General features: G+C 44.2%; 1 protein-coding gene across 3 annotated transcripts in view; it reads right to left on the bottom strand.

The window, feature by feature from the left end:
- The window catches only part of LOC147034991 (protein FAM184A-like), a 142,720-nt gene that overhangs the window by 17,510 nt on the left and 106,836 nt on the right, over window positions 1-18,374 (bottom strand). For all 3 annotated transcript variants that reach the window (XM_085892149.1, XM_085892130.1, XM_085892138.1), the window contains 2 exons: window positions 13,380-13,507; window positions 8,461-8,645 (listed from right to left, as the gene is read on the bottom strand). In XM_085892149.1, the coding sequence (XP_085748275.1) occupies window positions 8,461-8,645; window positions 13,380-13,507 (313 nt within the window). The remainder of the gene's footprint in view (window positions 1-8,460; window positions 8,646-13,379; window positions 13,508-18,374) is intronic.

Genomic DNA, 18,374 nt, shown 5'->3' on the forward strand with positions numbered 1-18,374 from the left:
GAAACTCCGAACCTGGAGTTGGATTAGTGGTTAGGGTGGCAGCTTGGGATCCTAGGGTCCTGAGTTCAAGCCCCGTTGGCCCCTGAATTAATACACCAGGGGGTTGACTCAGCCTGTCATCCTTCCGAGGTCGGCAAAATGAGTACCAGCATGTCCTGGTATAGGGGCACTGCATCAGCGACACAGTTGCGCTTCCAAGAAATGATAGCTACCCTGGCAGCTAAGCTGCCATATGCAAGAAGAAGAAGAAGTGAAACTCCAAAAATCTGGGCTCGCTGTGCACCTCCACTCATTCGTTCCTCTTTTCTCTCCCCTGTGGAACCAACTTCCACATTCTCTTGAATGTCATTCTTCCCTCTCGTTCTTCAAGACAGTTGTTCACCACAATCTCAGATCATCCCCCATCCATACACATGATCTTTTCTACCTTCGTTAACCCTCCCCAAGCCAACATCTTTCTATGTTTCCAGGTTATCGCCACCCCACCCCACCCCCCGCCCTCCGCCTTGCTCCCTCACCCTCTCTTTGGTTTTATTTATTTTGTTCAACTTTTGCCTCTTGCCTACTTTTCCATGCCACTTCTGTGATTGAGAGTTCATGCTCATAAACAGCTTGTTCACCAACTGTGTCCTCCTCAGTAGTACAGGGAAGGGGGATTCTGGCACACCTTGTGCTTGGAGGCCTCCAGAGCTCTGGGAATGCTCCCAGAGCCTTACCTTTTGAGATGAATATAGACGTCTTGAGGCAATAGAGGTATGACTTGTACCACCGAGATTTTCCTTTAGACATTGGTATACTCCTTCGTATGCCCAGGTGTCGTGTGACAATAGGGGTCTGCCTTGTACCACCGAAACATGCAATTAGAGCTACCCGAGTTAGTAATATATCGGAGCAGCAATGGAAGAATTTTCAAGCGAAGACCTTCAATGGCCAAAGAGCGAAGACTTCAACTGCCAGGGAGGTGCCTTTAGCGAAGCGCAACAGTCAACCAATTGGCGAGACCTGCCCCTAGGGGTATACAGGATCAGGAAGAAGAAAACTATTGAGACACGTATCTGGCCTAGAATGATCCTAGTTCTCAAAAACCAGGAGAGGGAGTATGCCCGAGTGTGAGTGTCACAACGTATATGAGAGGAGTTGCTTAGGGCTCCGGGGACCAACTTTATCTTGAACAAAGGGCTAGTACGCAGCAAAAGAAGATGCAAGTCACTGCTACTTCAGCTTCCAGCTCCTGTCCTTGTAGCTTCACAAAAAGCAAAGCAAAAAGTAGTATCTGGCACAGTTGAACGTGCACCATATGTACCTTGTTATACCAAAGGGGTTCTGGCTCCCTACGTTTTAGGTAATTCTCTCTCCCCTACCTTTTAGAGAGAGGAGATATACAAAATACAATGATGCCTCAAAAGCTCAACAACCAGGTCATTTACGAAGTACACCAAGGGATTAAGTAATGCAAGAATAAGGAAAGGAACCTTCTTCGTGCCTTCCAGGAGGTAGACACTGAAAGTGCGAAGATCCAAAACAGGCATCCCCACCCCAGATGGGGTGCTCGGTTGGTCGCCGTGGAGAATTCGATGTGGGTCACCGAGAGGGTGCCGTGGGTATACTGCGCAGAATGCGGACCTATACGTCTTGCTTAGCAAGCAGGACGAGGGCATTCCTCAGATTAACCTGCTTCTTATCGAGGAGGCCGGCAAGTTTTAATTGTTTTCACAATCAGACATATCTGGATTTTCACTATCAGACATATATGGATTTTCACTATCAGACATACGTGGATTTTCACTTTCAGACATATATGGATTTTCATTATCAGACATATCTGGAGTGGTGTTCAAAATGTATCTATTTCACTATCAGACATATCGGCAGTGGGACTCAAAATTTCACAAATTTCATCAAACAAACTTTCAAAGCCATCGTATGAATGTAGGCTCACAGCATCTTCATAAGAAAAATCTCGAGCAGGATAATCGGATGTCTTCTTATTGCAATTCATCACAAACAATGGCAAACTATCACGATCCATCGCAGTATTTACTTCGCAATTTTCTTTTTCCATGACATGGACTTCTTGCAGTAAATTACTTACGTAATACCACCGAGATTTCCATTTAGACATTGACAAACTCTTTAGTATGCCCATGAAACAAGGTTACCATGGATGAGTACATCGAACAATTGCTTGCAGAGATGCAGATACAGGTAGCTCCCCAAGGTGCTGTCCAGAGCATTTTGGATGAGCCCATTCCGGAAGCAGTGAAAAGCACCTGCCAAAACCACTGCTTTCAAAGAAATACCGACCTTCTGCCCCACCTCAAAAGAGGAAGGAGAGAAAGTGGAAGGCCACACTGGAGGAGGTCGATCCCAACCCTCTTCAAAAAAATCAGAACAGTCAGGAAATAACAGAGGGAACTTCTTGGCCTGTTCAAGGCAGATGGCCTCTCATTCAAACACATCAAACAATCGCTTGCAGAAATGCAAATACCGCAGCCTCTCCAGGATGTTGTACCAAACATATTGGATGAGCCCATTCCAGAAGCAGTGAAAAGCACCTACATAAACCAATGCCTTCAATGAAATACCGACCTTATGCTCTGCCTCGAAAGAGGAAGGAGAGAAAGCGGAAGGCCATTCTGGGAAAGTCTGATTCCATACCTCCCCAGAAAACCCAGACAGTAGATAGCTACCAAATAGACATTCTCAAGCTGTTCAAACACAAGGAATTAAAAGGTGACCTCACATTCAAAAAAAACCCCTGGCCCATTGGACATTTTCTGCGAGGGTGGCAATTGGATGTTCCAAAGTTTCATCGACTTGAAGCCGACCCTAAATCCTTCCTGGAAGGTGTGCGTTCCCAGATTCACCAGAAACTGGTGGAAGAGATCCTCTTCTTGAAGGGGGTTAAATTCAAGCTTGCTTTAAAGGTTCTGTTCCGGAAGGGAAAGATTGACAAGGAGGGGAAGGAGTGGGTGTACATGCCTGCAGTGTTCCAGCACAAGCAGGAGGCCGCCTTACAGGCCCATGAAATTGACGGCGCACTTGGCACAGCTTTCACATATATCCTGGAGACCCTTGAAAAGTGGACGAGTATCGGCTCTGACTGGGAAGTTGATAGAGTGGAACTTCTGTGGCTGGACATCGCGAGCTTCCAGCCTCTGAGGGGCGGCTCGTATATCCCACTGCCAGCAGCTCTCAGAAACAAGAAAGCAGTGGTCAATGTTCAGAACATGGATGACCAGTGTCTCTGCTGGGCTCTTTGCTCGGCCTTGTTTCCAGCAGAAAAAAATGCCCAAAGGTCTACCAAGTATCCAAGAGAAGACGGTCTGAACGTCACAGGGTTCGACGTGCCTACACCCATCTCACAAATTGGGAAAGTTGAAAGACAACATCTTCGCTTTCAATGTCTTCGGTTAGGATAAGGGTGTAATTGTTCATAGGCTTAGCAAGCAACACGAAGGCATCCCACAGATCAACCTCCTGCTGATCGAGAAGGCCGGAAAGTTTCACTGCATGTGGATCAAAGACCTCAACCACCGACTTCATGATCAGAGTAAGCACAGAGAGCGCAAACACTTCTGTGAGAGGTGCCGACATGGGTACTCCCGTGAGGTGCTGCTGGAGGCGCATAGACCAGAATGTAAGGGCATAGGGCAAACTGCAATGAGGGTATAGATGCCAGAGGAGGGGGAAAAACCATGAACTGGCACAAGCAGCAACCAGCGCCCTACATCATTTATGCTGACTTTGAGGCCCTTACCACCAAGATTTCGGGGCCAGAGCTCAACCCCGACCAGAGCAACACACAGAAGATGCAACAGTATGAGGCTTGCAGTTATGGCCACAACATGGTAAGGTGTGATGGTCAAACGGATCCTCCAGTGGTCTGCCAGGGGTCCAGACACAGCGGAACACTTCCTCACTGCTATGCAGAAGGAAGGGAGACATTAAGGATATCCTAAGCAACCCTGGGCTTCTGAGAATGACACCCCAAGACTGGCAGATATACAACACCAGCATCAACTGCCACATATGGGATAAGCCTCTGATAGATAGTTGCAGGGGGGGGGCGACACAACTCTGTCCTCGACCACTGCCATATCACCGGAAAGTTTTGAGAAGCAGCCCACAGAAATTGCATCCTAATGCTGAGGATAAACCTGAAAGAAATAATCACCCCTGTGGTGTTCCACAACCTGAGGGGCTTTAACTCACATCTTCTGATGCAGGCACTCAGCAAGGTGAAAGGTGCCATCACCTGGATCCCGAACATGGAAAAGTACATTTCATCTCTCTCAAGCGTGTTACTATGTAGCGGGCTCAATAAGGTGAAGAAACTAAGAGCTCTTCATTTGAATTCCAGTTCATTGACAGTGTCCAGTTCCTCCTGGCTTCCCTAGACAAGCTCACATCAGCCAACCAACCTGAGGACTTTCACATCACAGCCGCATATGAGCCTGACGAGCACAAGTGGCAACTACTGCTGCAGAAGGGTGTATACTCCTATTAGCATATGGACTCCTGGGAGAGATTCACAGATCCCCTACCACCCCAGGAGGCCTTCTAAAGCAAGCTCAGCGATGACAACATCAGCGAAGAGGATTACACCCAAGCCCAAAAGGTTTGGACCGCTTTTGGGCATAAAGACATGGGAGACTACCATGACCTCTACCTCCGTACAGATGTGCTCCTTCTGGCTGATGTATTTGAGACCAGAGAGACCTGCAAGTGGCAATATGGTGTAGAGTGTAGACCCTGTCCACTACTACACAAGTCACGGCCTGAGCTGGGACATGCTCCCGAAGAAAACTGGCGTACAGCTCAAACTACACAGACTACGACCAGCACCTCTTCATCAAGAAGGGTCGGCGCGGTGGCATCTCCATGGTCTCAAAATGCCACGCAAAGCCAAACAACACGCATGTCGATGGGTACAACTCAAGCAAACCTAATAGCCATATCTTATACCTCAATGCCAACAACCTATACGGCTGGGCCATGAGCCAGCCACTGCCAACAGGCGGATTTGAGTGGGTAGAGGACTGCGGGCATGTTGCTGGGAGCACTGCAGATCACCCGACAGACAGCCCTGTGGGCTACATCTTAGAAATGGACGCAGAATATCCTGAGGAGCTGCATGACAAACACAATGCCTATCCGCTGGCACCAGAGCACATGACAGTTCAGAAGGAGTGGATGTCAGAATACCAGCAAGAACTTAGGGGGACATCAGTCGAAGTAATAAAGCTGGTGCTTAACCTCTTCAACAAGACCAAGTACGTGCTGCACCACTGCAACCTTCAGCTCTATCTCTCCCTGGGTATGAGGCTTAAGAAGGTCCACCAAGCTCTGCAGTTAAATCAGAGCCCCTGGATGGAGCCTTACATTAGGACACACAGCTTCGCAAGAAGGTCACCAGTGACTCAAAAAGGATCTCCACAAGCTCAAGCACAATTCTGTATTTGGAAAGACAATGGAAAACTTGCGCAAGTGTGCAGACGTTAAGCTGGTTCGTGCCCATGAGGAGGACAAGACGCGGCGCCTAATCTCATGCCCAATATTTGCACGGCAGAAGATAATCGATAACGACCTCACCGCTCTTCACATGAATAAGAGCAGACTGGTGCTAAATCGACCTGTGTGCTGACAAGCGAGGAGAGTGTGTTGAGAAGGTGGATGGAGTACTTTGAGGAGCTGATGAATGAAAAAAATGAGAGAGAGAGAAGGTTGGAAGAGGTGGAGATAGTGAATCAGGAAGTGTGGTGGATTAGTAAGGATGAAGTGAGGACTGCTATGAAGAGGGTGAAAAGTGGAAAGGTGGTTGGAGAGTACACACTGGAGAGAAGGGGAATGAAAGTCAGTCACAGTAAGACAGAATACATGTGTGTAAATGAGAGGGAAGGTGGTGGAATGGTGCGGTTGCAAGGAGTTTAAGTGGGGAAGGTGGATGGGCTGAAATACTTGGGATTAACTGTCCAAAGTAATGGAGAGTGTGGTAGAGAAGTAAAGAAGAGTGTGCAGGCAGGATGGAGTGGGTGGAGAAGAGTTGCAGGAGTGATTTTTGACAGAAGGGTAGCTGCAACAGTGAAGAAGAAAGTATATAAGATGGCAGTGAGACCAGCTATGTTGTATGGTTTGGAGGCGGTGGCGCTGACAAAAAGACAGGAAGCGGAGCTGGAGGTGGCAGAGTTAAAGATGCTGCGATTCTCGTTGGGAGTGACGAGGATGGACAGGATAAGGAATGAGTATATTAGAGGGACAGCGCAGGTAGGACGGTTTGGAGAGAAAGTGAGAGAGGCGAGATTGAGATGGTTTGGACACGTGCACAGGAGGGATGTGGGGAAAATTGGGAGAAGGATGCCGAGGATGGAGCCGCCAGCTTAGGTCAGTCAGGTTTCTTGACTGCCACTGGAAACATGTAACCCAGTGCTACCTGCCGCATGGTTGGGTTGTTGGCGACTAAACTGACACCCCTCACTGGCTTGCCAGTGGGGAGGGTGACTGTGACACCCCGCCAGGACGAAAAACAACACGAGCGAGAGAGAGAGAGAGAGAGAGAGAGAGAGAGAGAGAGAGAGAGAGAGAGAGAGAGAGAGAGAGAGAGAGAGAGAGAGAGAGAGAGAGAGAGAGAGGTGAGGGAGGGGTGAGAGAGAGGGAGGGGGTGAGAGAGAGAGGGGGAGGGGTGAGAGAGAGAGAGGGAGGGGGTGACAGAGAGAGAGAGAAAGGGAGGGGTGACAGAGAGAGAAAGGGAGGGGGTGACAGAGAGAGAAAGGGAGGGGGTGACAGAGAGAGAGGGAGGGAGGGGGTGAGAGAGAGATAGAGGGAGGAGGTGAGAGAGTGAGAGTGAGAGAGGGAGGGGTGAGAGAGAGGGAGGGGTGAGGGAGGGGTGAGAGAGAGAGGGAGGAGGTGAGAGAGTGAGAGTGAGAGAGAGAGGGAGGGTGAGGGAGGGGGTGAGAGAGGGAGGGGGTGAGACAGAGAGAAGGAGGGGTGAGAGAGAGAGAAAGGGAGGGGGTGAGAGAGAGAGGGATGGGGTGAGAGAGAGAGAGGGGTGAGAGAGAGAGAGAGAGAGAGAGAGAGAGAGAGAGAGAGAGAGGGGAGGGGTGGAGAGAGAGAGAGGGAGGGGGTGAGGGAGGGGGTGAGAGAGAGAGTGAGAGAGAGGGAGGGAGGGGTGAGAGAGAGAGTGAGAGAGAGAGGGAGGGAGGGGTGAGAGAGAGAGAGAGGGAGGGGGTGAGAGAGAGAGTGAGAGAGAGAGTGAGAGAGAGAGAGAGAGAGAGGGGTGAGAGAGAGAGAGTGAGAGAGAGAGAGAGAGGGAGGGAGGGGTGAGAGAGAGTGAGAGAGAGAGGGAGGGAGGGGGTGAGAGAGAGAGAGAGAGGGAGGGAGGGGGTGAGAGAGAGAGAGAGTGAGAGAGTGAGAGAGAGGGAGGGAGGGGTGAGAGAGAGAGTGAGAGAGTGAGAGAGAGGGAGGGAGGGGGTGAGAGAGAGAGAGAGTGAGAGAGAGGGAGGGAGGGGTGAGAGAGAGAGAGAGAGAGTGAGAGAGAGGGAGCGAGGGGGTGAGAGAGAGAGAGTGAGAGAGAGAGGGAGGGAGGGGTGAGAGAGAGAGTGAGAGAGAGAGGGAGGGAGGGGTGAGAGAGAGAGTGAGAGAGAGGGAGGGAGGGGGTGAGAGAGAGAGTGAGAGAGAGAGGGAGGGAGGGGGTGAGAGAGAGAGTGAGAGAGAGTGAGAGAGAGAGAGAGAGGGGTGAGAGAGAGAGTGAGAGAGAGGGAGGGAGGGGTGAGAGAGAGAGCGTGAGAGAGAGGGAGGGAGGGAGGGAGGGAGGGGGTGAGAGTGAGAGTGAGAGTGAGAGTGAGAGTGAGAGTGAGAGTGAGAGTGAGAGTGAGAGTGAGAGTGAGAGTGAGAGTGAGAGTGAGAGTGAGAGTGAGAGTGAGAGAGAGAGAGAGAGAGAAAACATCAGATGCTTTTAACTTGAGTTATGATCTGCAAAATGATTTTCAAAGGGCACATGACATTTGACCTGTTGAACCGAAAATTGATTCTGTTCATTTTTGTATCATGCCAAGTTTGCTTGAAATCCCTTCTGAGGTTCACGTGTTATTGTGGTAAAGATTTTCATTTTATGGTCACACGACCCTATACGGTATACCTTTGACCTTTTGAACCCCAAATCTAATCAGTTCATCTTTGTGTCATGGTACATACTTGAACAAAGTTTGGTTAAAATCTCTTCAGCAGTTCACAAGTTATCGTGGTAACAAAAATCTGCTACACGTGCACGCACGCAGACACAGCTGGATGGACAAACCAAAAAAATAATGACTGGCACCTTCGGCTGCACAGACATAAAAAGCTTTCCATGCAGGGATCTTTGAGAGCAATCAAGAAAGGCAAAGGTGATCAAATAAGTCCAACTGTTTCATTTGTTCTATCCCCATATATTTTCGTGTTTAATCAATGCGAGAAACATACCTGAAGTGATTGCTGACTTCTGTCTGAGCCTCTTTCATCATTCTCACGTTGTCCTCGAGCTTCTTCTCCAGGTCAGCAAGTTCCCAGCGAAGCTTTTCGTTGTCTCGCTGAGCCATGTGCAAGCTTTGCTTACTGTCAGTCAGAGATAGCTGCAGCTCATGGTTACGCAGAGCATCTTCCCTCTCCTGAAAGGCATTCCTCTATTGAACCTTACTACAGCCGTATTACTTCGACTTCACATTCTGCTTTATGACCACAACAATAATCAAAAATATGACATATGAAATGGCAGACTCGTGTGATAACCATGACACGAGCAAGCACTCTACTCTATTTGTTAAACTGATGACATGTGGACTGATCTCAATGCAACGTTCACAGATTATTCACAGATTATTCACGTCAGCGTCATACATTCAAAAATCTAAATAATGAAGGTGTGTTTGCAATTTGAAATGTATGTTCAACATTAATTTTGCCCAGATTTTAAGTTACACAAGTAAGAAGGTTCTTGATAAATGTGGCTATATAAATTATTTTTTATTCTTATAAGCATGAAATGAAAGATGTCAAGTTATTGCGTTGTGTATTCTTTCTGCCATTTGATTATCAGAAGTTTAAATAAAATACACTACGTAAAGCGGAAGCTTTTGGAAGGAAATTTATCTTCTTTTTCCTCCTCATTTCCCTTTTATAATGGTTGAGGCATAATTGTAAAAAGCTGCTGCTACCCCACCTTTTGTTCAATACTCCTTTACTGCCCTCTATCACCAGCCTACTCCCTCTACGCTTCCACCACCCTATCTTACTTACATTCCCCTCCTCACACAATCTTCCAATCTCAGCTGAGGTCTACCTGATCGCTCTCTCAACCCATCTTCTTTCTTTGCCATTCTCTCTTCCTCAATCTGCACCAGGTGCCCAGCCCACCTCAGCAGGCTCTTTAGCAATTCCTGGCAAGCTCATCCTCACATCAATCTCCTCTCTCTGTTCATCCATCCTTCTATCCACCCTCTTGACTCCAGCTATCCTCCTGATCCAGTTTATTTTGAAGACCTGTAGACTGTCGTCGCTTCTCTGTCAGTGTCACCATCTCCAGATCATAAAGTTAGGCTGGCATTCGACAAGACCCCAGAACATTCTCTTGATATTTTATGTTTTCTATAAGTACCCACACTTTCCTCCATGCACATGCACCCACCTGTATCCTCCACCACACTTCTGCCTCCAAGCTACCATCCTCGGTCACCATTCAACCTTGATACTCAAATCTGCTTCCCTGCCAGATCCGCTTCCCTTCTAAACTGATGTTCAGTTCCTTTCTCTGCTGTACAGGCTCAACCTCAATGCATGTCTCTTGAGCACATCCTTCCACTCCTCCAATGCCTCCTGCATTTCCTGCCTGCTCTTCATCACACCAACTATAATCATCTGTATGTATTATCTTTCTTATAATGTCTCCATTGCTGACCCTCACGCTCACCAGCAATAACCCCAGAATAACCAGTCGTGGATGGAGTAAACATCTCTGTCTTTATCCGATGTTCAAGCTGAACTCTTGTGACGACCCATGAAGAACCAAAACTCTTCTCTTCATTACCACATACATAACTTCCACCAACCTAGTTTCTGCTTATGCCACTCTCATCCATCTCTCTCCGGACAGTCGGAAGACTTCTCATTGGTCCACAAACCCGAATACCATTCTCCCTTGCATCTCCATGCATCTCTTCTCCACCAACTGTCCCAGTGTAAACATCCCATGAGCCATCCCTCTATGTTTTATAAACCTCTATCTTTGGAAGTAAACATTGTTATTAAAATAGGGTTAGCTTTTAATTTTGTAGAAATGTTTCTTTTGATTCAACATCGATTTCTTCGTTAGCAATTTAGCATTTCACTGTGCAAGTGTTTACAGTTGAGAATGTTATGCATAATTTAGAGTTCAAGCATAGTTTGGATAAGATTATGTTGGATAAGGCAGGCAAGTTTGTTGTGAAACTGTACAGATAAAGAGTGATGACAACAAAGGCAGCACATCTCATACATGGGCAATTGCCATGGTTACCATTGATAGATAGTTTATTACTATGGTAGTCAATATCCAGAATTCACACAGACAATTTAACTGGAATGAATGTGGCTCAAAGGTGGGAGAAAAGGTACACCTTGTAACAAGAGCCTGATGAATGCACAATTTTCACTTATTTGCTTGCAAAGATATGAGCTATTTTGGAGTCTCACTGTTTGTTTTGGAAATTCAAAAAGCTGCATCTGTGGAGCTTCAAAAAGGCAAATCAGCGGAAGTACAAGTGAGTTGAAGTATGGTTGGAGTCACAAGTGATAAGGGATGCTCTGAGAGAGCGATAGTCAGGTTTTCAGAGATTCATGCTTCAGAATGCAGTTGGAATTAGCGATGGTCAGAGTCAAAAAGAGAATTCAGTGTCGAGCAATTTAAGCATCACAAAAATAAAACAACTGGTCGTTTTTGTCACCTTTTTACTGTCATTTTGTTATCTCTGCGTTTATTGTGCATTTCTCGTTCGGTCTTGTTTTAAAACTTGTGCTAATTGATGAGTTTTCGTCGACTTTTCATATCGGGTTTCCTTGAGGCCTACCCTTCTTCCCGTTTGTGTGCGTGATCATGTTTATTGTATTTTTTCATTATTCCCATCAGTTTTTATTTTCTCCACATTACCCTCCACCGTCCTTATATCCCTCTCAACTATACCCTCTGTTTCGTGTTTTTAAATATAAAAAATACAACAAAAAATACCTTTGACCTCGCATTATACTCCACGTGATCACGTTACTTCCTGTACCGACTCTTCTTCCTCCTTCTTCTGCCGATCTTCCATCGACTACTTTTGCCAACCCACATTCACCATACACCTTCATGATTTTTTCTTCAACCTTTCATTTACCTTATCTTTCAAAAAAAAAAAAATTTTTTTTTAGCTGCGTCTCACGCAGCGAACACTGGCTCAAAGAGAGCTCCGCGTTGTTCTTCTTCTTCTTCTTCTTCTTCTTCTTCAAACAAAAACCTTATGTCTCGGCTCTTTTATATACAGGATCCAGATCTCCTTAAATACTAAACACCTGTACACATCCTCGCATTGATGGTGCCTTTTGAGAGCATCTATCGTGAACTTTTAAATATATTCGGACATTTGCTTTAAAGTTTCGAAAAGTTCACGTTACTATTTAAAGATTATTCCACTTAATGTGTTGTAATTTCGTAAATACACTATTTTCTCGTCATGAACGAGGAGCCTCCATGACGGGTCTCGCTATTGGCTCCATCAAGGCACGTGACGAAATATCGGATGTTGTTGTTGTTGTTGTTGTTGTTCTTGTTGTTCTTGTTGTTCTTGTTGTTGTTCTTCTTCTTCTTCTTCTTCTTCTTCTTCTGGTGAAGACAAAACCTTGAGGACGCGGCTCTTGGACACATTTGTCCTTGTTTCTTTTAACCTCTTACACTCCAGCACCCCACCCCCCCCCCTTCTGATAAAACTACCAAAATCAAGAATCACTACTCACCTTCACTCTTTCATTCCTCTTTTTTCCCCACCTTTGGAACAAACTCCCACACTTTCTTCAAAACAGCTGTTCACTACCATATCTTACCTTCCCCATCCAAGATCGCAATATTTTCTACCCCCTCTAATTCACCCCAAACCCACCTCCTTAAAATTCCCAGCTTTCTTTCTGAAAGTTCCTGTCGTGTAAGTACCTGAAAGTCCCTGGAGTGTCCATCTTGTTTACCCTGTGTACCCCACCCCATCCCTCTCCCACCCCTCTTGTCTCCTTTTCACCTTGTTGTCTGTTCTGTGTGTTAGCTCTCATACGAGCTTTGACACTGCATACAAAAATCAAAATAAAAACAAAAACTGGACAGAACAGCCACTGCACCCAACTGTTCAGGTCCATACCCAAATTTACAATCACAAGTGGTGAATGAGGTACGTTTTTGTTTTCACACCATTCACAGACTCTGTCAAGGTGAGGTGCACACCAATGTTGTAATAACATGCATTGATGGCATAAAGAGGTCATGCTGAGGTAGCAGAGCTGTTAACCCCTGGTGTGCATGTGTTCATTGGGGAAATGAAATCATGGTTGATACCTCTGACATGTGTCATCCTTCTATTTTACTGCTCCAAATTGTTGTGGAAGCCCCTCTGTGCCACCTCGATCTTCAATGGTTGCATTATCACCACCATCATGTCACCATAGCCAATTCAAATCCACTCATTATACCACATGATGAACAGAAAGTCTGGTTTTTCTACTTTTCTTCTTCACACTCATTTCTCAGTCCACTTCTCCAGAATTCAGTACTTTTTAATCACTTCAAGTACTTTGCGATCAAGGACAGTTTAAGGCCAACAGCCAGCACTGTAGAGTTAAGTACTATGCATAGATCAGTTAGGAATAAAATAAGGTTAAGCCTTGATATGCATTGGTTTGTTTACTGATATCAAGTTATGAATAAAAACTTTTGTTTTTATAATAAAGACTTTGATTTTAGAAATGCAGGCATTAAATAATTTAGGCTCCAAAATTTTGAACCATTTATCAGCATCATTATCGGAGACCTGCCAAGGAAGTGTTGTTTAACTGTGCCACCTTTATTGAGTATGGCTGTCTTACAAACACCCTATAGGCCATGTTGACCACTGGTCAAGTAACAATTATGGATAAAAACACTCCAAATCAAATCTTTCATGTGAAGTTGCTGACACACCAATTAATTTGTGAATAAGCAATGAACAATATAATGTAAACAAATGATGTCAAATGTACCTCTTCTCAATATGCGGCTATCTATACATATTACTGTATTTACAATTGTTTTAAAGAATAAATGACCAACATGACAGATTCCCTTCACCCTGTAAGTCTCTATCGAGTCATGCCTGTTTTAAGCTGCTCTCCAGTGCTCTTTCTCGTTCCCTCAGTCCAGCAGAAAGTTGTTGCTTATGACTCCTGCAAAGCTGCTCTGTGGTGGCTGTCTGTTGGCGTGTCAGCTCCAAACGTAGCTCATCTATAGATAGCATTCAAAGTCAAAAACAAACAATAAGTTCATATGTTACCATGAAAACTACAATCGCTTTCAATCTCAAAAATGAAATGACAATAAATAAATAAACAAATAAGTAAACCTTGAAGGGCACTCGGTAGAGCACATACCTCCGCCATGTAATGCCTTATCCAAAAGAACATATTGGGCTCAATACATTTTTGAAATAGCATGCTATATATCGTTTTTGGCTCCATTTATCAAAAGTGATGAATCACTTAAAAAAATTAAATAATTATCATATCCAGATCTGGATTCCGATCTTCATGAAAATCGAAACAATTTGTCGTGGTCACACACCCAACCTGTCCACCAAGTTTCATCCGAATCTGTCGAAACTTTTTTGAGATTTTGTGATATATATATTAGTTTAGCCCCATCTCTCAATAGTGAAGAATCGGTTAAAAAATTATCAGAGCCGGATCTGGATGCGGATCTTCACAAAAATCGAATCAATTGTTCCTTATCACACACCCAATGTGACTCCCAAGTTTCGTCTGAAGCCGTCCACAACTTTTTGAGGTATCGTGCTGTATATAATTTTGGCCCGATCTCTCAATGGTGAAGAATCACTTAAAACATTCTCGCAGTCAGATCCGGATCTTCACCAAAACTTAATCAGTTTGTCTTTATCACACACCCAATCTGCCCACCAAATTTCATCCAGATCTGTCCACAACTTTTTGGGATATCCTGCACACAGACAGACAAACAAACAAAAAGGCAGACAGACAGACAGACAGACAGACAGACAGACAGACAGATGGGTGAAAACATAACCTCCTTCACCTTCGGTGGCAGAGTTAATTATACATCGAGATTGGGCAGAGGCATAAATGCCTGTGCATTACTTTAAGCCTTATACATATTCTGCTAAGACCATGAGCTGTGCATAATGTTTAATCAAGGCTTCATTATGAGAAATTTTTACATGGTCATCAATGCATGTTTAGTTGCTTTTGGGATGTGTGCGCAATGGAATGAGAAGGAAAAACAACACGGCAAAGGGTGTATTGGGGTGGAGGTGTGGGGATATGGTGATTAAAAAAAATAAAAGGAGCTTCACGAACGCGATATATATATATATACATATATATATATATATATATATATATATATATATATATATATGTACTGCATATATATATATATATATATATATATATATATATATATATATATATATATATATATATATATATATATATATATATATATATGTACTGCATATATATATATATATATATGTACTGCATATATATATATATATATATATATATATATATATATATATATATATATATGTACTGCATATATAGATATATATATATATATATATATATATATATATATATATATATATATATATATATATATATATATATATATATATATATATATATATATATATATATATATATATATATATATATATATATATATATATATGTACTGCATATATATATATATATATATATATATATATATATATATATATATATATATATATATATATATATATATATATATATATATATATATATATATATATATATATATATATATATATATATATATATATATATATATATATATATATATATATATATATATATATATATATATGTACTGCATATATATATATATATATATATATATATATATATATATATATATATATATATATATATATATATATATATATATATATATATATATATATATATATATATACTGTATATATATATATATATGTATTACATATATACTGTATATATATATATATATATATATATATATATATATATATATATATATATATATATTGTTGTGCATTCGCGCCCGCCGGCGTGCGAGTGGTCACGTAACTCGAATCGCAGCACGTCGCCCACCGGACGGGCAATTCTGTCGTGACCCTCTCGGACTAACGCCGGGAACTAGTCACGGGTGGGCCTTTCGGCCTCACCACGATCGTGCCAATCGGCCCCCCGCGTGGGATAGGGTTGTTTGCCAAATTCGACCTACCTAAGTACCCACACGGAGGGTAGACCGGGCGATCGCACCTCGCCGCAGGTCGACTCCGGACACGGGCCACTGAAGCGACCCGTTCCGTACTATCGGGATAACCGAGCGGTGTTATATCATCGACCTCGACGGTTCCGATTAATTATCGGGCGTATTAAGCCCACTACCAACCCTTTACGTGAAGTAAGATGGAGATTCAATTGAAGAAAAGACGAAGCGAAACGGGAAAAACAGTTCAACATGAGGCACATTCATTCCGCGGCACACGGAAAGCACACATATACAATTACAACAATTATGCACCAAAAGCAATTGCAACAAAAGAAACACAACAATGCAGATCTACTACCGACTACGCGAGCACATGGCAACACTTTCACAGTTTTACTTTACAGACGGCGCCGACAACACATATACTCAAAAGCAAAAGAAAAGGGCCACCCTCAACGACAAGGGGGCAGACGGGCCTGTGGGCGCGAGACCGGGCGGAGCCTACCCATCTTGTGATGAGCCGCAAATGTGGCGGCGGTGCCCCGACTCCGCGCTCCTCCGCAGGTTTCGTTGGCACTGCTTGGAATGGGGCGGGAACGGGGCCCCCTTTCCGCAATATCTCAGCACGGGGGGGGGGGGGGAGAGGGGGGAATTGTTGATGCTCTGGGGAAAGAGGATAGCTGGCTTGCTTGGGTCCCGCGACGAGTGACTCCACTGTGACCTCGACTGCGTTCCCGGCTTCCCCTCTCTGCAGCTCCCCGACAGACTCCGAACCCCGACAGACTGACTCTCCTCCAGACCCGTCTTGACTGCGACTGCGACACTCCGCCGCCGCCACACCTCTCCAACTCGCCCGAGCCCAAAAACTGACTGAAGCCCTGCGCTCGGCGCTTTATAGTACGGCAGGAGAACCCATATGCAAATTTCCGGATCAGGATGAGCTCGGGGGCGGAGCCACGCTCGCCCATTGGACGGAGGAAAAGTGGGCGTGAACCTCCCCTGATCCTCGAATTTGCATATATCGATTCTACTCCGACGCGCCTGGAGGCGGGGCCAAATCGCCCCGCGCTTGTTGATTGGACGGATCGGAAGTGGGCGTGTATCATTCCTGATCCGACTTCTCCTCGGAAAGGCCGCTTTTTGCACCCGCTGCTCGGCGCGCACCCCGTACGAGGCCAGGATAGCCTGACGCTCGGCGTTCACAAGTGGTGCGGGAATGGCCGCAGAAGGAGAGGCGAAGGTGGTGGAGGGTTTAAAGTGGCGGTCCCTGGCCACGGTGATACTTGGAATGGCGGTGATGCGATGGTTGCGGGATGGTGTGCTGTGAAGGTAAAGGTCGTGGCTGTTGGCGTTGTTGTAGTTGTGAAGCGACGTTGCGGTTGGTGGTTGTTGTGTGATGGCGGTTGAGACGTGATTGGCTCAAAATAAAGATAGAACAGAAAAACGGCTATCTTAAAGGGTCGCAGCCCAAATGAATCACATTTATTCCCTCTAAACAACGGGTTTGGGGCTAACTACACATGTACTTACAGAGATATCTCACCGACAGGACCTGAATGGTGGTTTGCGAATTTCCTCAACCGCAATAATATATATTTATATATATATATATATATATATATATATATATATATATATACATATGTACTGCATATATATATATATGTACTGCATATATATATATATATATATATATATATATATATATATATATATATATATATATATATATATATATATATACAGTGGTACTTCTACTTACGAATGTCTCTACATACGAATGTTTCAGGTTACGAAGCGCCTGAACGGGAAAATATTGCCTCTAGTTACGAAGGCGTTTCAGGATACGAAGTCAAAAATACAGTACAGTACGCGCTGCTTTTCGCTGCTCCCAGAGTTTCCCGAACGTAAACAAACTTGTAGCTGCTCTGCCATTGGCTATCGCCTAAAATCTGCCTGGCAACCCTTTGCGTATGCGTGTATCCCAGCATGCTCTTCGTGTCCCCGTCCCGCTCTGTAAATATAGTTATACTGTTTACAGTCTATGGTCCCGCTACGAAGTGCTCGGACAGTGTTACAGTACAGTACGCATGTGGATTACAGTAATTTTTATTCACAATGGACCCCAAGAAAGCAATTAAGAAAAGTGGACAAGGAGAAAAGAAGAAGAAGAGAGTTTTTCTGGCCATACAAACAAAGCAAGAGATAATAGAAAGGTATGAAAAGGGGATGCGTTTGATTGATCTCGCAAAAGAATATGGCGGTAATATATCTACGATCGGCACGATAATAAAACAAAAGGAAGCCCTAAAAGCTACGGCTCCTTCCAAAGGCCTCTCTGTCATTTCCAAGAGGAGGTCGGCAGTGAACGATGAGATGGAGAGGTTGTTACTCGTGTGGATAAAGGAGAAAGAGATCGCTGGTGACAAAGTGACAGAGGCCATAATTTGCACTGACCTCGTGAAGGAGGATACAGGCGAGGGAAATTCAGCGCAGTTAGTAACGAGAATAGCAGTTAAAAGGTAAATGAATATTTTTATTATTTCCTTTATTCTTTGTTTTTTTACATTATGTGCCTCTCGTTTTATGTTTATTGTGCGGTAATCTAATTTTAACATGTATTTGTTTCATGTTCTGATGCATTTTTATGATTTATTAAAAAAAAAATGTCCGAATTTTGCGGGGCTTGGAACGGATTAGCGCATTTACATTCAAAAGGCGTCTCTACTTACGAAGGTTTCAGGTTATGAAACTACTCCCAGAACGAATTAAATTCGTTAGTAGAGGTACGACTGTATATATATATATATATATA

The sequence above is a fragment of the Eptatretus burgeri genome, chromosome 1, assembly GCF_056783735.1.
Source record: "Eptatretus burgeri isolate ZD-2024b chromosome 1, Ebu_testis_v1, whole genome shotgun sequence".
Classification (NCBI taxonomy): Eukaryota; Metazoa; Chordata; class Myxini; order Myxiniformes; family Myxinidae; genus Eptatretus; species Eptatretus burgeri.